At 48.5% G+C, this 22,685-nt stretch overlaps 9 protein-coding genes across 9 annotated transcripts; 6 read left to right on the top strand and 3 right to left on the bottom strand.

Moving 5' to 3' along the window:
• Positions 1-168: 168 nt before the first annotated feature.
• On the top strand, positions 169-1,152 carry BP5553_06518 (GroES-like protein; the record flags this gene model as incomplete). Its single annotated transcript, XM_032015141.1, has 1 exon — positions 169-1,152. The coding sequence occupies one exon, from the start codon at positions 169-171 to the stop codon at positions 1,150-1,152; it is 984 nt and encodes a 327-aa protein (XP_031868562.1).
• Positions 1,153-3,745: 2,593 nt separating this feature from the next.
• BP5553_06517 (Uncharacterized protein) lies at positions 3,746-5,710 on the top strand (the record flags this gene model as incomplete). Its single annotated transcript, XM_032015140.1, has 6 exons — positions 3,746-4,455; positions 4,526-4,703; positions 4,765-4,902; positions 4,956-5,134; positions 5,191-5,524; positions 5,636-5,710. 6 exons carry the CDS (start codon positions 3,746-3,748, stop codon positions 5,708-5,710), a joined length of 1,614 nt encoding a protein of 537 aa, XP_031868561.1.
• Positions 5,711-6,931: 1,221 nt separating this feature from the next.
• On the top strand, positions 6,932-8,394 carry BP5553_06516 ((Trans)glycosidase; the record flags this gene model as incomplete). The annotated part of the gene is made up of 2 exons (XM_032015139.1): positions 6,932-7,533; positions 7,602-8,394. The coding sequence occupies 2 exons, from the start codon at positions 6,932-6,934 to the stop codon at positions 8,392-8,394; spliced, it is 1,395 nt and encodes a 464-aa protein (XP_031868560.1).
• A 616-nt stretch (positions 8,395-9,010) lies between these two features.
• On the bottom strand, positions 9,011-9,623 carry BP5553_06515 (Uncharacterized protein; the record flags this gene model as incomplete). The annotated part of the gene is made up of 3 exons (XM_032015138.1): positions 9,011-9,040; positions 9,092-9,280; positions 9,378-9,623. The coding sequence occupies 3 exons, from the start codon at positions 9,621-9,623 to the stop codon at positions 9,011-9,013; spliced, it is 465 nt and encodes a 154-aa protein (XP_031868559.1).
• A 1,457-nt stretch (positions 9,624-11,080) lies between these two features.
• On the top strand, positions 11,081-11,943 carry BP5553_06514 (uncharacterized protein; the record flags this gene model as incomplete). The annotated part of the gene is made up of 2 exons (XM_032015137.1): positions 11,081-11,457; positions 11,493-11,943. 2 exons carry the CDS (start codon positions 11,081-11,083, stop codon positions 11,941-11,943), a joined length of 828 nt encoding a protein of 275 aa, XP_031868558.1.
• A 770-nt stretch (positions 11,944-12,713) lies between these two features.
• Positions 12,714-14,411, top strand: BP5553_06513 (uncharacterized protein; the record flags this gene model as incomplete). The annotated part of the gene is made up of 1 exon (XM_032015136.1): positions 12,714-14,411. The coding sequence occupies one exon, from the start codon at positions 12,714-12,716 to the stop codon at positions 14,409-14,411; it is 1,698 nt and encodes a 565-aa protein (XP_031868557.1).
• Positions 14,412-14,599: 188 nt separating this feature from the next.
• On the bottom strand, positions 14,600-16,064 carry BP5553_06512 (Uncharacterized protein; the record flags this gene model as incomplete). Its single annotated transcript, XM_032015135.1, has 4 exons — positions 14,600-15,010; positions 15,089-15,765; positions 15,827-15,942; positions 15,997-16,064. 4 exons carry the CDS (start codon positions 16,062-16,064, stop codon positions 14,600-14,602), a joined length of 1,272 nt encoding a protein of 423 aa, XP_031868556.1.
• Positions 16,065-19,275: 3,211 nt separating this feature from the next.
• On the top strand, positions 19,276-20,129 carry BP5553_06511 (Uncharacterized protein; the record flags this gene model as incomplete). The annotated part of the gene is made up of 3 exons (XM_032015134.1): positions 19,276-19,612; positions 19,703-19,729; positions 19,792-20,129. The coding sequence occupies 3 exons, from the start codon at positions 19,276-19,278 to the stop codon at positions 20,127-20,129; spliced, it is 702 nt and encodes a 233-aa protein (XP_031868555.1).
• Positions 20,130-20,727: 598 nt separating this feature from the next.
• Positions 20,728-21,517, bottom strand: BP5553_06510 (Uncharacterized protein; the record flags this gene model as incomplete). Its single annotated transcript, XM_032015133.1, has 3 exons — positions 20,728-20,972; positions 21,070-21,275; positions 21,339-21,517. The coding sequence occupies 3 exons, from the start codon at positions 21,515-21,517 to the stop codon at positions 20,728-20,730; spliced, it is 630 nt and encodes a 209-aa protein (XP_031868554.1).
• Between the last annotated feature and the right edge of the window lie 1,168 nt (positions 21,518-22,685).

Genomic DNA, 22,685 nt, shown 5'->3' with positions numbered 1-22,685 from the left:
GAGCTCTTGATGAATATAAGGTATATATATACATCTACAACGCACATTAAGTTTGGATTTCAAGTCGGAACCTTTCTCAACACGAGGATACTTCTACTCAGTGCTTTTCAGTGTAGCATACGGATTTCAAGCCCAAGAGAATCAGCGACGCGAATAATTTAACGGGGCATGTCTGGCGGCAATACAATGAGGGCTCTCCAGCTCTCCAAAACCGGAGACACTCAGACGCCTAACCTCTCCCTCCAGACCCTCCCAAAGCCCGCTATCACGCCGGGCCACCTCCTAGTCAAGGTCCATGCATCAGCAATCCAACCCAGCGATCTGATAAACGCAAAAGGAGGCTTCCCAAGCACCACTTATCCGCGTATCCCAGGCCGTGACTTCTCTGGCGTCATCGTCGACGGAGCTGCAAATCGCATAGGCCAAGAAGTCTATGGGACCAGCGGCAACGCGCAGGGCTTTACTGTGGATGGCGCTCAGGCCGAGTATATACTCGTCCCTGAAGATGCCGTGGCTACCAAACCGAGGGCTCTGTCTTTTGTCCAGGCGGCTACCGTTGGGGTCCCCTTCACCACCGCCGCGACTGTCCTCAAGCGATCGGGTGCACAGCAAGATGATGTCGTCTTAATCTTGGGAGCAAACGGGGCTGTTGGCTCAGCCGCTGTACAGCTGGCGAAATGCAAAGGTTGCAGAGTTCTCGAAGGATCTAGACATGACAATGCCGATGTCAATACGGCCAAAGACCCTGACCTCAAAACCGTGGACTCATTGACGGCTGGTAAGGGCGTTAACGTTGTGATTGACACGGTCGGTCAACCAGCACTGACCCAGGCTGCGATCGGCAAGCTTGCAAAGGGCGGCACATTGGTGTTCATTTCTGGGCCCAGAACTGGAGCCAGGGATCTGACCTTCGATATGGTCGACTTTTATCGGCTTTCAAAGACCATTATCGGAGTTAATACCTTGACCCAACCTGCGAGAGAATTCGCGAAGGAATTGCAGTATATGAGTGAGATGTTTGATAGCAAGCTCTTGACTGTTAGTGGAAATGGAGGCGAAAAATGGGCTGAGATGAAGCTGGATGATGGGGTCGAAGCATATGAGAAGGCTGGTCAGCGGGGTGCTGGTAAGTTTGTTATTGTGATGGAGTAGTGGTAGTCCCAAGGAGATGAATATTTAGGTGACATTGGGAATTGTGGTGCGAGAATATAAATAACAGCAAGTGATTTAGCGCCTTCCGTGTTTACACATCGCGTCTCCCAACTACCAACATGAATGTAAAATGAATCGTTAATCGCTCCCAGCTCCTACATAAACATACGTACAGCACCTCAATTCGATCTCGATTCCTTTGACAAGCTTCTCTTCAACTTGACTTGCGCACGCTTACGGATTTTTGATACGCCAATCAACGGGCCCTGAAACTCGTCGCATCGATTCCCCAATACAAAGCTATCAATACACAAGCACGCGATGCACTTCGTGGGATTCCGAGTACCCTACACGGGTCCCTCGCCACCCTTGAATAATCCGTGGACGTCAGTTACACTAGAAAGGTATAGCGGTACGTTGAGCAGCTAATATCGCTGGAAGCGGGTCTAACTACAATAAAACCGCCTTGCCCATGGACTCGAGTTCCATTCGACAGAAAACCTGGGAATCCATTGCGTTTCATGAGATGTGCAACGATTTCGACCGCAGGCGGCAATTGCATTTCAGTCGTAAATCTACCGTCGGTTCATTCGAGTATCATTTGAGACAGTGTGGAAACATTGAAAATGGGAAGCATCGCCCTAACGAGCATCGAAACACCATTTGCACCATGAAAAGGGCACGGGTTTAAATGGTGATTGCGTATCTACCGAATAGAAATCCGAACACCACCTACCGCAGCCATGCGGCCTATCTCCTAGAATTTCTCCGATATGGTTGGGCCACCCTCTTAACAGCGGTTCAAGGATTATTTCCTGGTTTTAGCATATACCTAGTGCACCTGTGGTACGAGTTACACAGTTGGAATTGTCTCACAGGGACAGACTTGGCATTGGACCTCGCTCTATCTATACACTGGCGGAATTCCTCCAATTTCTTACAGCCACAGCTGTATAACGTTTCGCTGTTGGTTTATGAGTATAACCTGAACGACCCTATCATCCGGCTAGGAATAACCCGCGGCTTATCCCGAAACACGATTTGGAGGAGCAGCCTATCGAAAATGGTGACACTGGAGGCGCCAAAGTCTCCAAATAACTGAGGTATTCACATTCTCCAAAAGTGCAATACCGATCAGCATACCTGAAATGAGGCAATGCAAACTCCCTAGCATATATTCTTGCTCTATCTGATAAGCCATGACAAACACACTACCAGGAGTGCCCAGGCCCTTCAAGCTAGCATCGTCCCCGATGAAGAAAGCGAATTTCGTATCGTTGACAGTGGTCAATTTACTAGACATCTCATACAGTGTCAAGGATATGTACTTCGTATTTTGCAACAGCCACACCTAGCATCCATTTCTGACCCACCATATATAGCTTAATAGTGGCAAAAAGCTTCGCTCAAACGCCTACGAAATTACTTATCTTCGGTTCAACTCGACTGATAACGAAATTCGCACGGTTTCCATGACAGATAGCGCATCTCGATTCCGATGCAACCTGCTAGTGCAGCTTGATAATGCGATTTTTTTGCATGCAACTGATGGAACACAAGTGTGTAGCCACTGGTCAATTGGTACGAGGTGGCTTGCTGTTGGTAAGGCATGGTTGTGTGGCTCTTCGACCTATCGACGATGGGGATATGGGATACGTATAAGTTGATGCCAATGACGGCAGCTCTGACACCATTTTCAGACCGTATATTGAAGCCATCGTGTTGGTTCCCGGACCGGCCAATTAGAACCAGTTCTTCTACCGAAACTGCGCTCCTATTTATAATCTTATCTTCTGCAGCATCCCAACCCACATTATACATACCCCTTAAATATCTTCAAGCCCTCTCGTCGGGCATGAGCATACGGCAATCGTGAATGCGCGGCAAGCATTCGATAATAATATTTTATATAGAGGGAGGAGTTGTCGCTACCCGACGCCAAGCAAGCCGCGGAGCTTAATGCGCGCACGTGCACCGCGCCCTAAACCGAATACGGTTACATATACCCCGCACATCGGGGGGCCGTGAGGGGCTAACTTAGTTAGTCATCATATTATAAAGCTTTCTATCCTTCTGGCTTGTCAGAGTCTTGAAGGCTATATGGAGTATAAACAAAAAGGTTTGGTTTGAATCAGCATCGTCTACTACTACTTCGGAATTCTATTATATGTTTCCTACTAACATGTACGTACGGTACGTAGTTGTGTCGTAGTACTTCGTATAACTGGGCTCACTCAGACAGTCAGGTACCGGCATAGCAGCTAGGGGTAGCTGAGCCCCCATGCGGTGAAGTTGCGCCTCGGTTTATTTACCAAGGAACTAACCAAGGAACTTAGAAGTTGCTTTCGTTTACTTTTGCCTCTTTGACCCACTTCCCCACGCCGCGATGTACTTACCGATACCTGTTGTTGTTTTGAGCCTCGGTGCGAGTACTAATCATCTCGATCTGCCCGGCGATCTGTTAATCGGGGCCAGCGCAGGGTTCTGAGCTACTCTCTCGTGAAGCCTTCAGTTTCCTTTTCTTTTCCTTTCATTCTTCCACCTCTAAAAGCACCATCACCCCCATCACTCCCATCATCACCGTCCCCTCAAAATGCCCATCCACTCCCGCTGGCAGGTCCCTATTGACGTGTGCTCCTTGCCCACCTACATTTTTGGCCCTCCCGGCTCCCCTCTGCCGGATACAGTCGCGTTCTACGATGCCGATCGCCCAGACACCCATTACTTGACTCACGAGGCATTCCGGTTATGGTCTTCCAGATTCGCCGCCGGTCTCAGGAAGGCTGGCTTGCAGACTGGTGATCGAGTGCTCTTGTTCTCAGGAAACAGCTTGTTTTACCCTATCGTGTTCATGGGGATCCTGATGGCAGGCGGGGTTTTCTCGGGAGCAAACCCAGGCTACGTTGAAAGGGAGCTGGCATACCAATTGAAGAACTCTGATGCCAAGTTCTTGATATGTGCGGACGCGAGCCTGGAAATGGGCGTGGCCGCTGCTCAGAGCATTGGTATGTCAAAGGATCGGGTTTTCAAATTTGACGATGAGTTGCTTGAGGGAACCGGGAGCTCGAGACTGGGGGCACGGAACTGGAATGTACTGATGGAGTCGGAAGCGGTTGGACGGGGATTTCGCTGGTATGAGCCGGAGGATCCGAAGGATACGACTTGCTGCTTAAATTATAGCTCTGGTACCACGGGTGTCCCTAAAGGCGTCATGATCTCCCATTATGCGTATGTTGCGAATACGGTCCAGTACTCGCACCTACACACACTGCGTCCGGATGCAGAGGAGTTGGCGAAGAAATCGTTTGTATCCCAGTTCCCTACCTTGCCTTGCCGTGAGAGAAACAACAACAATAGCTAACCAGCGCGGTAGCAAATGGCTGTGTTTCCTCCCGATGTATCACGCTATGGCCCAAACCATATACTTGGCTGGGGGATCAAAACGCCGCATCCCTGTCTATATCATGAAGAAGTTCGATTTCATCCAAGTCCTAGAGTCGATTCAGAAGTACCGGATCACGAGTTTGGCATTGGTCCCCCCGATTGTCGTGGTACGTTTCATCATGGATCGTCGTCCTTTGTCTCGTTCCGATATGCTGACTACTGAGGAAGGCTTTCGCGAAATCTCCATTGACGAAGAAATATGATCTTAGTAGCATCACCGAAGTCGGCTCAGGCGCAGCTCCTCTTGGGGCTGAAGTCACCATCGAATTTGAAGGTCTGTGGCCCGCAGGGGGTATAAAGATGAGGGTATGGACCTAGTATCCTCCCAAATAAGTCGCACGTGCTAATTCAATGAGCAGCAAGGATGGGGGATGACAGAACTAACTTGCTCTGCACTTGGCTGCGACCCGAGACTGACTCCACCTCCTGGCTCCGTTGGGGAGCTGAATGCGAACTGTAGTGCAAAGATAATGAACGCAGAATGCACGAACGAAGTTGCTAAAGGCGAACGTGGGGAGCTCTGGATTTCAGGTCCAAAGTACGTGAACCCTGGTATAGTCCCAAATATTCAGAACTGCCATTAATACAATATAGTGTGATGAAAGGATATTGGGAAAATCCACAGGCCACTAGCGAGACGCTGGTTGACGACAAAGATGGCCGCTGGATGCGAACGGGTGATATTGCCTACATTGATAAAGATGGCCAATTCTTCATCGTTGATCGCATAAAGGAGCTCATCAAAGTAAAAGGAAATCAAGTTGCACCAGCAGAGCTAGAAGGTGTGCTCTTGGACCATCCACAACTGGCTGACGCCTGTGTGGTCGGTGTGACTGTCAATGGAGATGAACTTCCCAGAGCGTATGTAGTGTTGAAACCAGGCCAGAAGGGCGACGAGAAAGAGGTCCAAGACTGGTTGGCCACGAGGGTAAGTAGGCATAAGAGATTAGTTGGCGGGGTTGTATTTGTGGAGAGTGTGCCGAAGAATCCAGTAGGTTGCTCCTAAATGTGAATTGTCCTTGTTGCTGATGTTATACAGTCTGGGAAGATTCTGCGCAAGATTCTGAGAGAGAGGGCAAAGCAGGAGGTTGGTGATAAAGAAGCCAAGCTTTAGATCGCTCCATGGTAGATTATAGATGATGTACTCGCACTGAGCAAGCCTGCATCCATTCAGAGGATTTGCACAGAAAGCACCGTCGTCTCTAATCGCTACACGGAATTGAGAGCAGGTAGGTTGCAGTATGAGACGCCGACATCAAGAGCAGCTGGTTTCTTCCATATCACCGAATGGTTTCGTAGCTGGCCAACAGAATTTTCGATATCCCAAAACATATTCCAAATCGTTGAACTGACACGACAAGCGTTGTACGAGCACTTGGCGCTGATGCGTTGCTACGTACAGGCCTCGGCTCCCCTGAATGCCTGATATGGTTAGTGCATATCCCCAGTCGTTCGGCACTTAGGCTTATATCTACATATTATTTACATATATCACCTACATATATTATCTACATATATTATCCAATCTCCCGACTTGTTTCTCCTCTTCCGATGTCCTTCGGCACCCAGGATAAACGATCCTCCCGTTCATCCATTGTGTCCCACCTCCGCAGAGTGTCACTGGATGAACTTTGAATTCCTTCCACAATGCCGAATAAGCTGCTTTCATGGTCCATTACTAGAATGCGAGCCAAGAAAAACTATCTGTCGGCTTGTGGTTATTCTCAAGTGGGGATTGCTCTACCAGTGCTTCATCAGAGATACAGTCGGCAAGCTTTCAAGTGAAGAGTGTACAGCACAAACCCTACTTACTGCTCAGGTTGATTTAAAGTATAAATAGAATACGTTCTTGAGCTGCTTTCGCATATAGTCGGTTATAGGATTTGCACCAGGAGATAAGTTTAACCGATGTAAGTACATCATTTTCGGAGACTAAGAGGTCGATCTTCCGCCTACCAGTGCTTGTTTTCGTCCCAGCGATGCATCCGCTGTCTCAATTGCATTTTCAGGGTCGACTGGTAGACTCTTTGCCGAGCGTGAACTCCACATGTGGGGTAGCAGCCGTCAAAAATAAGACAAGCTTCGAAGGATGTTTGTGTATTATCACATGGCATCCTTCCAAGACGGGAATTATGGTTAAATCACAACTTCTATTCCCTCCTATGAGAGCTCCTTTTCCCACGAGACATATTGCCGCCGGGCAATATGAGCTAGGTGGAACTCAAAAGAGTTGTGGGGCCATATAAAGATTCCGTTCCTTTCTCTATAAAAATCCCCAGCAAAGGGTGACCGATCAATTCAACCTATCCTCGACAAGATCCAAGATTCGGCCAAAATGCATATTTCTTCGACTCTTGTGGCCGCCACGCTGCCTTTGATGGCACTGGCATCCCCCTCTCTGATTCCCAGACAAGCCAGCACGAAGATCACCGTTGATCCATCGAAGAAATACCAAACAATGGATGGCTTCGGATTCTCCGCGGCCTTCCAGCGTGCGAATCTGATTGTCAACCTCCCAGAACCAAAGCGGACGGCGCTGTTGGATATTCTATTCAGCAACACAACAGGAGCTGGGTTCACGATCCTGCGAAATGGTCTTGGCTCTACCCCCAATTCCAATTCCGACTACATGAACACTATTGAACCCACGAATCCCGGTTCGGCAACAGCGACCCCAAAATACGTCTGGGATGGCAAGGACAGTGGGCAGTTCTGGCTCTCGCAGCAGGCCGTGAAGTATGGAGTTAACACGTTCTATTCCAATGCTTGGAGCGCGCCGGGCTTCATGAAGACGAACAATAACGATATGAATGGGGGGAGCTTGAGGGATGAGTGGAAGCAAGCTTATGCAAATTACTTGATTCAGTATATCCAGTATTATATTGATGGAGGTGTTCCCATTACGCATCTCGGATTCTTGAATGAGCCAGATTTAAGGTATGCTGTCCCCAGTTCTCTTAACTCGTCTTATTGTATTTTAGATAGGGGGTTAACATCAATCACAGCACATCCTACGCCTCCATGCTCTCTAACGGCCAACAGGCCGCCGCGTTCATCAAAGTCCTGCGCCCGTCCCTCGACGCAGCAAACATGTCACAAGTCGGAATCGTGTGCTGCGAATCCACCGGCTGGGGACAGGCCGGCAACATCTACGGCGGGATCAAATCCTCCGGCGCAGATGGCCAGCTCGCAGTTGTCTCCTCCCACGAGTATACCGGCCGCGCCGGCAACTCCCTCAGCAACACCCATCCCAGCTGGCAAACGGAATACGCCGATTTGAACGGCGGATGGACCACATCGTGGGCCGGCAATGGCGGCGCCGGCGACGGAATGACATGGGCGTCGAACATCTACAATGCCATCACTAGAGCAAACGTCAGCGCCTATTTGGCATGGGAGGGCGTACAAGCCCCCAACCCCAACACCAACGAGAAGCTCATCAAGTGCGACGCATCTAACTACGAGGTATCGAAGCGGTTGTGGGCGTTTGCGCAGTATAGCCGCACAGTTAGACCCGGTGCCGTCAGACTCGGGACTTCAGGAGGAAACTTCCAGACCACTGCTTTCCAGAACGTTGATGGCAGCGTGGCGGTTAATATTATCAATACTGGTGGCTCGGCCGCTACTGTGTCGGTTGGTGTTACAGGTTTAGTGCCAGCGAGTGCTGTCTCCTGGTTGACGGATAACAGCCATGATTTTACCTCCACTACTCTTACTGTTGCTACTGATGGATCCGTGTCGGGTTCCGTGCCTGCGAGGGCCATGGTGAGTTTTGTTCTTGCTGCCGCTGCTGCTTAAGGAGCGGTGACGATGTATAGGGGAAGAGGCGGGGAAAGCTGTGGGGTTATTTGCTCAACGACGAGCAGACTATTGTAATCTTTACATGCTCCTGGGATATGCAAATTAAAATAAAAGTACAATTGCAAAATCGACTTTCCTGAATCCATCTTTTTCAATAATGGAAGCCAACGTTTAACTTCTTCTGGTCCTAATTGGCATGAGAAAAGCCCCACACAGGTAAGAGGGATGTGATCATTTCTTTTCCTAGTTGACCTCATCCAACTTACCCGGTGGTACCGCCACAGATAGGGGTAATTGCAATACTAGACTAAGAATCATCAACTTTCAACAACTGCCTCTTAGTAACAAGTCCCGAGCTAGTCCCCGTTGATACTACGTACATATTCTACGAATCGTTAGTTCCATTTATCTATTACATTTCTTATGGCTCTCATTAGCTCTCAACTTTCGCTTTTTAAATTTTTTGTTTTGTTTTTTGTCTTTTGTCTTAAGACTATATTTATTGCTAGTTTGAGTTGAAGTCAGGGTACCTATGAAATTGATATTCCGTAGCTATGGCGGTCCTAAATCCGAAATCCTTGCCCAACACTCGATTGTACAAAACAATACTTCCCTACGCTGGGAATTTCTCACCCTGATCCCACTATCAAAACAATTAGTCAAAAGGCTAACTTGAAGCTACCAAAAAACTTACATGCTCAGCAATGCAGCCCGCCTCCCATCTAAACCGATCAACGACCTCACCAAATCCACTACGATAATGCAACCAGCCCTGAGTGCCTTGGAACTTGGTGCCTAGGACAGTGATTTGTTGGTTTCCCCATATCGGACTGAGAATGTTCCATGCGGAGTCGAAACCATTTTGGGCCATTGGGTTGTGGTTCTAAGTTTACTTTGCGTTAGCATTTCCGTTCCTCTCTTTTATAATACTTCCCTAGCATACAGGTAAGTGGGATTGTGGAAAGCGCAACATAGCTTACAATATACGCCTGATTAATATATTCAAAAGCCCCTGTAATGTTCTTCTTCACAATAAATGCATCGGCGAATTTATCAAATCTTGCCTCGGTCTCTTCCTCCGTTGGCGCGGGTGTGATCGGTTGGCAGGGTTTAGGCTTGACAGCACCTTGTCTCGCGCTGATGATAGCTGCATTCTCGACGGGAGCTGGAGCAGCAAGTATGGTCAAGGGCGCGAGTAGCGCTGTGAGAAGGACTGTTGCGCGCATTTTCAAGAGTTTTCGATTTGGATTTGACGTCGTGGAGTCTTGGTATATCGGATTAAACAACGAAATTGAAGCAAGCGCATCATAAACGAAAAGGGGTTGGTTGGATAATTATATACTTAATCCCATCATCCCTTCATCAAGGAGCGGGGGATACCTTATGCTGCCACGGAGGAAAGTGCCGGCAGATACTTTAAACAGGCTATAGTGGAATTTCGTAGTCAAAAGTAATTCCTGAAAACTGACATATAAAAGCCTTGTCTTATCGACAGCCTGAATACCGACGAACCCCCATTATAGTGCCCAGGACGATCAGGTCATGCTCAACAATGACCACTCTTGGCTCCAGTCTCAAGATGGATGTGGATTGTGGTGATGTCAAGATTGCGACTCTGAACAACCTGTTTCGATCGCATTCTGAGGGAATGCCCAGCAACCATTTCTTCCAGATATTGGAATCGCGAACCCAAGAAAATTAAATAAGAAAAAGGCCCACCTCGAACCGGCTTATCAGAAAATGAACATAACACGCGGCTTAAGCAAATTATGATTGAACACGCCTACAATTCATTTGAAGCCACATCCGCCAGCGCTGGCTGGAAAAGATTTAAGAAAACGGCATTCTATTTCGGGGTAATAATATATTGGCAATAAAGAAAAAATAAGTTAGAGATATTCTAATATTGGAAACTGCGAAGCCTCAAAGTTTATCTTATCTTCGTCACTCACGTGTGGGCGACTCAGCCTCTGGAGAGTGGTATTGTGGCGGTTGCGCGTTGTCAGCTTCGTAAGCGCCTACGAAGGTGCTGTACATGTACATGTACATTCATAGCCGATTACGGCTTCTGGGCTGTGTTTCCCCTCAGCTATTAGATACCTATCTTGAAAAGCTTAGAAACTTTTTTGTGATATGAGGTTGAACGGGTAACATTAATATCAAGTCTTGTTCAAGTGTTTTGCCCATAGTTTTATATAAAAATAACGAGGTTGGTGGGGTAGATTCTACCTCCTCCAGGTCTTCAACTGCACGGTCGGGTGAGTGAGAACTCTACTCCAGTACATCCCCGCGACCACGTTTTGTTATTGATGTCGCAATCACCCCAATAGTAATGTACCTGCATCCGGGCGGCACGATGGGAGCAGCAATGCTCGATCCATTGGCTCCGGGCGATACAGATATTGCAAGTGCTAGGAAAAGATTCCTTCAGTCTTATCCCCAATGCAGCTTCAGCCCTAATGGGGTCAACTGCGCCTCAAGCGAAATGCAGTAAAAAGATCCAGCCAACGAGTGTTGATGTATAGTAGTAGCGGGCTATTATTGCCACTGTGTTGCAACGTGGATACCGATGGCTTGGAGCCTCGGTGCGCTGTCCTTTATCATATCATCATGATGTTATGGCCCCTTTTCTTTAGATCCTCGTGAATCCATCTCGTCGTACCCACGGCGCGACGATCGCGACATGCCTCTGCCACGCCCTGTCCGGAGATCGAGCGAGGGCCCCGAGGTCGTTGATCACCAGCCCGAGAAGCATTTCTGTCGGTACAGTGACATTGGCGAGAGGCTCAGGAGGGGAAGAGTTGGGAATGGGACCTTATCTCAGAAACAGCTCGACCCAGATGAGGTGGAAACCCGGTCCTATCCCTCCCCCGTGCTTCCTCCATTCCCCAGGCTCCCTCGCAACATCGTGCCCGAATTTGTCGAGAGGCCCAGGGATCGGCAGCGAACCTGTGGCTTGTTGATGACGATCTTCCTTATCCTGGCTGCGTTCATTATCGGCGGAGGAATCGGTGGTGGTGTAGGCGGAGCGCTGGTAATAAAAGAGAAGTCGAGAAATGCGTATGTTTCCATTACCCTTTGAACATATTTTCTAGATTTGACACGCCTGCAATTTGTCGCCGCGTTGAGCAATGGCTGATATCCTATTACAACAGTGGCACTACCTGCGTAACCACCACAACGCCGACTGTATCTGCGGCCGATGCTGCAAGTACACATATAGTCATCATGGATGTCGCTGGATGCCCGTCGATTATCGATGTGAATTTCAATTCAACGACGCCGGGAAAGTCCTTCCATCAGTTATGCTATATCGACTCCATGCCACCCCCGGGGCAAATTATCGACATTGGAAACCAGACAATAAGTTCCTTTCCGGGCTGTCTCAATGCGTGTGCAAAACATGCTGGATGTGTCGCTGCCACATGGGTCATGTTTTCCGCATCGAATCCCCAGAGCAACTCGGTGTGTTTCTTCAAAAATAGCACCGGAGTACAAACCAGTATGAGTGAGGGTGATAATCTGGCCAGCGGATACCTGATATGAACATAATTATGAGCGACTGCTTGGTTCTGGCGTTGGAAGACAGGATGGGAAAACACACTCGCTTGTGCAGCAAAATATTAGATTCATCTCTCATGTGGAGTTATGTTCCTGGCCTCGACTACGATGTAGTCACGGCATTTGATTGGTTGTATATATGTTTAGCTATTTTGAGCATGGCGAGATGGATTGTGACTAGTTGTCTCTGGGATAGATATATACTACTCTAATTTAAGTAATGTTATTTCGAAGGACCATTTTTGCGGTTGGGCTCCGTTGACTGGCATGTGTTGCCTATTGAACTTCCACGTTTAAGATGCTATGTTCTCCAACGATATGCACTTTATATACTTGCTATCTACCGGCCATAATCCTAATCAATCTTCTGCTTACCCTCTAAGCCCTCGATCGTGGCGTGCCAGCTCGGGTTCGCTTTACTGTTACTCTGTGACGGGCCCCACGCGGCGAACGAGAAACCGATCGCAAGGAAGGAGAGGGTTTGTTGGATTTCATTGAAAGTGGGAACTGCTAATCATGTTTAGTATTAACAAAAGGCTGAAACTAGGGCATGGCCCACTACACAAGATGAGGATGAAGCATGGCATACCTCGCAGAATAGGGGTCTTTTGCGTTACTGCCTGAGGTTGGAGTGAATCGAAGCCCCAAACTGTAGTCGGCTAGGTCTTGCGGAGTGGGCTCGGACTCAAGCTCCATGGGATATTTTTCAGCCTCATCAGCCTCATCATCCATCAAACATCATCACCGCTTCCACGATGCGTGTTGGAATCGCAACTCCTGCTAGGAGGATGCTTCAGCTCCGCCCATTCCGCCCTCCCAATTTTAATTCTCTGCGCCTCTCACTCTCTCACTCGACGCTGAACCCTGGCCCCACCTCTCGCCCCCATATACCATACCTCTCCCCACCTAGTCGGCGCCTCACGGCACGATTCGTTACCACCGAAACCAAGGCATGGATCAAGGACGAGGTGAAGAAGGGCTTCAAGTGGACGGCATATTTATATACCTTCGTCTTTTTGTTCTTTGTCATGGGCTACGGGGCTCACCAGGAATGGACAAATCGCCTGTATCATCCACCTCCAGAATGGTCATGGATAAGTCGTGTCCAGTATATGATGGCTAATTGGCATGAGGATGAAGAGAATATGCCTGGAAATTACGTTCAATGGGTGACCATAGGCTCATATTATCGCATCCTACTTTTGCGACTAGAAGATCCGAACATTGATGGAGCAGGCTTATTGGAACAGGGAGAAGGCGGAATTTTGGTAGAAGGCATTGGGAAGACCGGTTATGATATTTCGGCAAAATCCGAGTCATGGAGACGCGGATACTACAATGCATTGATGGGTGCAGCAGTATCCGCAGAACACCTGGAAGATAGTGTGAAGGATGAGAAGCGGAGAATCATAATGCCCAAGAGCATGGTTCCTGGGCCTTCGAATCCAAATCCACGACCACCACCTCCTGGAACGAAGGTGGAGTCCAGAGAAGAGGACTGCGAGAAAGCATATGAACTTCCAGAAGTATTCTACATGCGCATCCTCACAACACGTGGGTTCACTGAGAAGCAGCGGGTTGATGCTGCGTTAGGCTATGCAGCATACCTGGACTTCAAGGGGACTCACAACGCGGCCATGAACATGTATGAATGGGCATTGGATATTGCCACTGAGAATCCTTCAGGCTCTACTCCCCAGCCTGCCATTGATCGTGCCACTGGCATCCTCAACCCGAACGCTGGACCACCCAGCGCAAACCTTTTAGCTGTGACCACCGCCATCGCAGTTCACCACGCTCTAGCATCAAATATATCTCTGGCACTCCCTATCTTCCTCTCTGTTCTCCGTGCGCGAAGATCCCTACCGGAAGATCCCTCCTCCCAATCCCGCTTACAAGCAACAGAGGAAGAAAAGAGTGGCCTCATCCACGCTGCCATTTCTTACGCGCGGGCCATTCTCATCCCTCCGCCCTATCCTCCACCCCCCGACGATGGTACATCCCCACCGAAACGCACACCAAAGGAACGCTGCGAGGAAGCCGGAATAATGGGCAACATCGGCGAAATCCTGTACGCATCGAAGAAAAGCAACAGAAGCAAGGAGGAAGGGCTAGCATGGACACGAGAAGCGGTGGATATTGCCGAGGAACAGTTGACTAGCGCTCCGTTGGATAAAGAAGCGAAGACAGCGTGTAAGCAATGTTTAGGAGCGGCGATTGAGAATTGGGACAAGATGGTTGCGAGACTGGCGAAGGAAGAGAAGGAGGCCAAGGCCCAGGGGGGCAAAGTCGGTGGGTGGTTGGGATTTGGAGGGGAAGAGCAAAAGGATGTTATCGGACGGTGGGAGAGTGAGGAGAATGTTGTGAGGGAAAGAATCATAAGGGCAAATGAACTGCTTGTGTCGCTTAGTGCGCCTCCTCCTGCAAGGAAGGGTTCGTTCCTGACTGCATAGTTATATAGTTGGGTTATGTACTACATATGGAGTTGGTGGTTTGTTATAATCGTTGAATAAACAGCTAGTTCCCAAACTATCTACCCTTAGCATCAATGCATTGCCATCATACTTTAGAAGTAGTCGTCCGCAATCCCTAACGGAGCTTTCCAGTGAAGTACAGATATCCCCGAAGCTGAAGGATGGGCTTACTTTGTCTCATCTACCTCCAATTTTACTCCGCCATCATTTCCCCCTGGATTATCTACTAGCTCCTCCAGCTTAACTCCACCTCCTTCCAGGCCTGGGGAGTCGTTATCATGAAGTTCATCTGAAACATCCTGATTCTCTCCGCCCCAACCCATCGGCACCTCTTCGTCGCTTTCCTCGCCTCCGATATCAATTCTTTCAAATGATGGATTCAAATACTCTAGGTCATCAGCGACCTCCTGGAACCAGTTAAGAACCGTCTTGTAGCCCTTTGGTAGCATCGTCTCGCTGTAGTACGGCTCGCCGAGGCTGAATACAGGGCAACCATAGGCAGGGATACGTTTCCGGCCTTTGGGACCAGCGAGAAATGTGTCATCCGGCTCGTCTGAGATGATATATACTCGACCTCGCTACGTGAGAGAGTTAGCGGCCAAGATCTATATTATAATTTTGAACTAGCAAGGGGTTTGGAGGATGAGGTGACATACGTCTGCAAGCCATTCAGCAAGAGCCACATTCTTGATATCATGTGCGTGGAACCAAGTTGCCACAGCAGCAAATGCAGCAATTCGGCCACCCCATCTCTTGAAATTGCCATGATTATCAAGGAACCGCGATACTTGCATGGCGCCAGCTGAGACCCCGATAACATCGAGAAAAGCTTCTGGATCGACCAGCTGCTCAACAACAGCGCTAAAGATATAATCAACGTGTTCCTCCGTGGTTCTGTTTCCCCGAATTGTGTTCTTCTCCAGATCAAATTGATACGGCCGCTCAACTGCGCTCTTTTGAGGCAACGCAAACCAAGTATTCTGAGTAACGGCCTTCTTACCTCGGCGCCACCATCTCAACTGTCCCATATTCGCCAGAATGATGCCAGGGGAGTCATCATTGTCTCCGGAAGTCTTCTGGGTTTGTATGTACTTCGCAAAATTCACCGCAGAGCCCTCGTCAATGCCGCCTTTACCGCCAATGATACGGTGTGCGAAGAGACCTAGATCTTGTGTATGTTCGTAGAACAGGATCACCACCCGCTTCTTGGTTTTAATATCGGAGGATATGAAGATTGGGAGGGTAGGCTCGTTCGCCTTCGCATCGAGGGGAAGTCTAATTTTCTCAAGGCCAAGTTTCTGAAGGCGTTCTGAAACAATGTTGCGGATGGCCTCTGGAGAAAGGAATGTTAGCCCTGGTTCTTCCTGGAGCTAGAAGATGGAATGCTATCTCACCATTCATAGCCTCACGCTGAAGACAATTATACCGATCATTTTTGGTCAAGAAGAACTTGAAGTATGCCCTTGGGTTTTCGATGTTGCGAATCTCGTCATTGTCCTTGACGAAGTATCTATGTGTCTATCAGTATGGTCTAACCAAAGAGATGCGTAAAGGTCAGTCTTACCCCAATTCTTTCAGATCTGCGGGAAAGACTGGGTCTTTGGGCAAACCGACTGGGAGGCGGCGGAACATCGTGAGCTGGTATGGATCGACCCTGTTGTAGCAGTTGTAGCGTTGTGGAGGTGAAAGTTGATTTGATCACAATTAGAAGAAGAATTGTAAAGGTGGTAGTGAAGCGGTTAGGTAGCGTTGAGGAGGGGAAGTTGATGCCGGCCTCGATTTTATAATTTTCGGGAGACCAGTAAGCATAGCGAAGGGGGAAGGAGTGAATGCTTCGCAGTAAGCGGTGGGAAGAGGACTTGGCGACATCAAGAAATACATGAGCGAAGCGCCCCAAAATACCATTAAGACGTGTTACTTTATAATGCCCTGTCAATCTAGACAAACTCTGCAAATGGAAACCGAGGTCGTGCCATCCGTTTGCTTATGTTCGGGAGGCTACATCATGGTGGAAGGAGCAATCGCATTGAAATATAGCTCTAGCCAATACATTGCTGAAAGAGACTGATTGAATGAAAACATAGCCTCCGAAAGTAGATTAGGTACCTATATCGGCGTTGAGTGGGAGCAATGGACACACTGTGAAATAAACCCAGGGGGGCTAGGGTAAATGAGCAAGGGGGACGATAACCCAATATGACAAAACAGTAGATGGAAAATAACAATGGCAACAGTTCCCCTGTTATCGAAATTGCCTGCGTCTTTTAATACTTACTGCGAGCTCAGGTTCATGAGGACTTCTCACTCGAGCCTCTCGAATCCAGCATTCTAAAGAGTAGCATGAGAACATTTCTAACATGATGTATTCTCCCGCTGGCCATGGGTGCTCCATACCCCAAATATCTGTCCCGAACTCCTTGGATATGTACACAATCCAGATATCTTGTCCACCCATGTATGTTGTACAGTTGATGAGGCTCGCCAAGCACAAGTTTTCCAGCATTCGGCTGTGGCCTCCGTTGTAGTTTGTCAATGTTGTCTTTGCCTACAATTCCTCCCGCATGAATGCGACAATCATGTTACCAACTAGCCTTCTTCACTCCAGGAAGATTCCCCGCCAAAGCATTCACCCGGAAATTATACTAGATGCCGTGTTAGTATCGGGCACCATCCACGTTACAATTGACGCTGTGAAGCATCCGAGGCACACATACTCTCGTCATCTTGAAATCTCGGAGCACACCTCTCCCTTTCCCACCTTCTATGCATCGATTCCGGATTTGTGTCGATCGCGTATAGCAGTGCATTTGTGATAATTGAAGTTGGGCCTGGGCGCGAGTCCGTTGGGGTAGGCTTAGGTTGCGGATAATGAACCGTAAAGCTTGCCTATAGATTTCACAAGGGTTAGCAGTTGATCATCTGGACCTCTTCTGAGCTTCCCTCATGCGCATCATATCATAGTACATTGACGGCCAGCGGCGCGCTACACTTTAGGTGATAGGGTGCCATACCTCTCGGTCTCATGCTCTGCGAAAACCTTCCGCTTGGTGTGATCCCGGATAACCTTGACATTGACAAAGCACCCCAGGTCCAGCTTCTTCGCCCGGAACATCGACATCTTTATCTTTAGAAGAAGACGTGAGGAATTGGAAGAACAATGGCGGTTGGCTAATTGATTGCACCGATGTTACGAGCAGATGGGAAACATTGATGTCTCGTCGGAGTCGGTAAAAAGATAGCTACCATGTCGCTGCCTCAGGCCATGACGCTCCACCGCACCTGCACCTACAGTGAAACTTCACTTTGATGAGCCTTATCATCATTAAGAATTACCCTCATTCCAATACCCCGCAACTCCTAGGCGGCAATTGGCGACAGGGCTGTCAAGCACGTTGTTTTCTTAAATCCAATCGATACGGCGAGGTGGGCTTGCTCCAAAAGATTTTATTCATGTTCCCTTTGTCCCGTTCCCAACAAAAGTGGCTTTTGCAGAGCTGGCCATTGTTCTATTCATCTTATGTTGCAAGCTCTGAGAATCTTTGTATTTGGAGGGCGTTAAGCATCAAAGCTTCCTAGACCGTTTTCCAACCGCTGTTTTCGATGCTGGAAGGATTCCATTCAAGCTACTGTTGAAAACACGATCTGTAATAATGGGCACAATGGCGATTGTGGTGAACAGGAGCAGCTTTATTTGTAGTCAAACAAAGCTAGTCAAATCCGGGGCCCTGCCGCTCCCATCTGAATAAAGACTTGCACGAGTTAATATTTACATTTTGTGTGGTTTTGTTTATCCTCTTGCCAGCGCAAATTTGGATGTATAAATAGAGCTCCCGTCTGCTGCTCTTCAACTCCCAAGTCACGGATATCTTCTATCCTCCTTACCTCTACACTCGGACCTTGGGGTATTAAATTCCTATTCCAACGATCTGCCACTTCCCGCTGCACCCTTTTTAGCCATCTTCTATTTTTCTTTGCGCTAGATACATCCCCTTGGATAATCCCTCAACGCCAAGACGGTCAGCATGTATCCTGCTCCGATGATATGCATGGGCCTGGTGGTATTGTTTGTCATAATGATGGCTTTTATTAGGGTGTTGTTCACAATACTTGTGTGCATCTTATGTTTCTTCATGCGGCTCATAATCGGCCTCGTCCGGCTCTCATTAAACCTCGTTTGGCTCGGCATCACCACCACATTAATCATGGTAGTATTAATGTCATTCGTTACGTTGCCCTTTATATCCTTGCCGCTAATGTTCATCTTCGTGGCATTTGTAGCAATCATGGCTGCCCTGGATCAGTCGACTTCGAATAAGTCGACCGTGGATAAGTCTGCCTTGGAACTCCTGGTTGCCCTGGATAAGTCGGCTTCAAACAAATCGACTTTGGAACGCCTCGCTGTTCTGGAGAAGGCGACTTCGGATAAGCCGGCTGCCACCGAGTCGACTTGAATCTCAATACAACTCGCCAGTTAGTACTAACAACCCTTCCTAGGAACATTCTCTTCTTGGCCAAATGCTCCTACTGGCATCGATGAAATTCATAGAGGGAAAAGAGGGGCGAAATAGTTGGAAACATGGTAGTAGGACAGGGGATAGGGGATAAGGGAGCGGCGCTGCTCGTACGAGTTGAAGTGGCCGGCTCGGAAAATATCCGGGGTTTAGCTAGCTCGTAAATCACATGACATGTAACACCTGTTAAAATTTGATCGAATTTCCAACTCTCAGCTCAACTGCTTGTACTTTGTATAGTGTGTTCATTCAAGTCACTGTCTTTCTCATTTGTCTTTGTTCCGTGCAGAGTCGGCCACTCTTTTATAAAGTCGTTTTGACCCTCTTTGATAATGGCGCCCTCCAAGTCGTCTTCCTCCAAACGGGCTGCAAAGTCGCAGTCTGGGACGCGTAACCTCACCATTCTCGCTGTCGCGCTTGCCTTGTTAACCGCTCTTTACTACTTCTTGGACTCACACTTGGAATGGTTCTACATCTTTTCTCCCTCCCACCTTCAGGATCTCTCCCAGCGCGCACTTGCAGCGCATGGCAATGACACTCGCGCTGCCGTGGCGTTTATCGTTGGCGAGCTGAGCGAGAAATTGCCAGGAGGATATGTGAATCTGGATGAAGAGTGGATCTTTAATAATGCTGGAGGCGCCATGGGCGCAATGTATATCATTCATGCCAGTACGTCCCCCTCGAGGCCTCTAGCAATGGCTCTCGCCTTCGGAGGATCGTGAAAACGCGGTATCACATGACCAAACTAACACACTCCAGGTATCACGGAATATTTGATCATCTTTGGTACGGCTTCTCGGTCTTATATTACATGCCTCTATGTGGCTTTGAACTAATAAATCCCACAGGCACCGCCATCGGCACAGAGGGTCATTCGGGCCGTCACACCGCCGACGATTACTTCTATATCTTGGCTGGCACGGAGCTTGCCTTCACGCCTGGGTCTTATGAGCCGGAAGTGTATCCCGTAGGCACCGTTCACCATCTGAAGCGCGGCAACGTCAAGCAGTATAAGATGCCCGAGGCTTGTTTTGCGCTAGAGTATGCCCGGGGCTGGATTCCACCAATGCTGGGGTTCGGGTATGCGGATACCTTCACCAGTACGCTGGATTTTCCGACGTTGTGGAGAACCACGTGGGTTACGGGACGAGAGATGGTATCTAATCTAGCCAGAGGGAAGATGTAGGCTGCGCCGGATTTCAATTTGCTGATGGGACGAGAATGCGGGATGTTTAATTAAGTAGGCGAATACGTGCTCGTGTCTGTGATTGTGAGCTGTCATAGCCACGGAGTGGGTTGGGATATATGGGTGTATTAATATGTTATTAATTGGAAAAGCCTACGTTCAGACGCTGGATTGATGATTCGGTATGGTTTTAGTCGGGTACCTCACGGCTGGTATATGGGTTGCAAGGTCACGGCACGCCCCCCGCGTTGTTGCTGTTTCCGGGTCCTCAGCCTTGGGAAAGACACAGGCTAATTATTATCAATCAAGCTTAATCAATTTGCTGAGGTCGGATATAATGGATAGATCTTTGATATTTCGTGTTAATCTACCAAGTACTCAACAACTGCACCTAACCTTTGCAAAAAATAGAACCTAGCCTGCGCAATAATTTATCACCCGCCCTACCATGCGAGCACGACGCAGGATTCCAATGACAGCATTCAGAAGTATATCGTAAGGGGATCCAAAAATAGACCGTTCAGTCATCGGCCCATCCATTTCAAGTACCGCTTCTGCATATCAGGCAGCAGTCTTGGGACAACGTGCCCTCGAAGACCTACTTGCACTTTCTCCAGGAGACACCGGTGACCCAGGTGATCTTGCCGTCGATAGAATCGTCGGTCATAAGGCCCTTGGCTGTAGTTTTGGTGCTAGCGAGGGAGATCTGGGATTTGATGTTGATGGGTAGATCAGCTCCGCAAGGAGACCAGACGGTGGAGGCCATTGGAACGTTGTCCGCGATGTTGTAGTTGTTACTGAATGGGCCCTTGAAGCTAGACTTGGTTGATACTTGGGCGGATTCTGATTAATTCGTTAGTAGAGGATCGGAAATTACGGCCAGAGATCACGAGGTTTGATGATCATCCTCTGTTAGGCATTTGAGGCGCAGTTAACTTACGACCAGAGAAGTAGTAAGTGGCTTCCTGAGTCCCGGTCACGCCGGCATCAAGAGCTGCATAACCTCTATAAACAGTACTCAAGATCGAGTACTGGAAGCCAGAAGGATAGTGTAGCTGAAGATTGACCTGACAGAATTTGCGTGCATCTGCTGGTTGGGTGCCAGGCCCGATTTGAACCTGATACTGGTCGAAGATGAGGGTGAAACTAATTAGGTGTTAATTCCATGTCGACTTGATGGGAGGAAGAAATGGAACTGGGCGAACATACGTTTGGCGATCATCAGAGAGGTACTTCCCAACGGTGCCTTGTGGGCACCCGGTTCCAGAGGTAGTGATGCCATTGATGGTCACCTCATTGGGATTGGGGGCATCTGCACGGGTATCAAGTGCTGGGGCAGCGATGGCGGCCGAAGCCAGAGCGAGGAGAACACCAGATTTGACAAGCATTTTGACGTCGGTTAATCCTAATACTGGGGAGCTGACTTAGAATGGTAGGAGGTGGTTGTGAAGATTGCGGAGAACTGAATTTTGAAGGGGAAGAGTCGCCCTTTTATGTCTTGTTCGGAGTCATGAGCTGATCACTAGCTCAGATGTCCCGCTCAGCCCCGCCAGCGGAAAGATAATCACGTCGAGTAGGATAGTGAGAGCGGGGAAATGAATCTCGTATTAGGCATTCTTCATAAAATCACAGGCCGTGAGGACTTTTTCAACTTCCCGCCTTTGCAAGATCGTGGAGGGGTCTTTACTACAGAACCGCTTGTTTGGACGGATCATCCTTCGACCGCATGAAAACGATCCCGCTAGTAAGGCCCCCTGCCGACTGGGAGAGTTTCTGGGTCGGGAGTACACCGATATCTAATCGTATTAAATGGACAAGAGCATGAGGGTATCAGACACTAACGTATTCGAATGAGAGTATTAGATGGCGGCCTAAACTTGACAAGGAAAAGCCGAAGACACCGTAAATAAGGACCATTAAAAGTCGAGTCTCAGAAATAGCCACCAGGGGGGGGGAAAGCAAGACCATACAGGTGCAGCTAGTTAGTTGTAGGATAGAGCATTAACTTTATGGTTTATGCGGGGGTTGAAGATCGTGATCCTGCCATGCGTGGCTTCAACGCATGATTGGCATCCGAGGTTGTGCATGGCGATAAATATAGGACGAGCCGAGAACATCAACTGGAATTTTCCCACGCCAACCCTTCGTGTAAAGAAGGGCATGCCAAGACACCTGAGCTCTGTACTGCCCTAGCTGTACACTCACTTGCAGTGGCAAGAAGCTGTCCATGAACGACAACCACATATTAGCCGCTTGGCTAAATGTCGCATGGTGGAAAGATACTTGGCCACAAAAGCAATATAAAAGGGAATATGCCGCTGTTTGTGTCGCTCAATCCCACCTTTTGTAGAAATTATTGCTGTAGAAAATGATCTATCCGCTGGGCCGCTAATTGAGATGTACTCTTATATTGTTATCCCCTAACATTGAGTAACCCAGATGTTCTATTTTGGGAGATATAGTTCCGTCAGCGAAGGTACGCTATATTTAGCGTGGCAAAGTGAATCGTTAAATCATATAGTAGGCTGTATTGCTCAGGTCCCGTGCAAGTGGTAT

Source organism: Venustampulla echinocandica (assembly GCF_003357145.1).
Source record: "Venustampulla echinocandica strain BP 5553 chromosome Unknown scaffold_4, whole genome shotgun sequence".
Classification (NCBI taxonomy): Eukaryota; Fungi; Ascomycota; class Leotiomycetes; order Helotiales; family Pleuroascaceae; genus Venustampulla; species Venustampulla echinocandica.
This window is presented reverse-complemented; position numbering and strand designations above follow the sequence as displayed.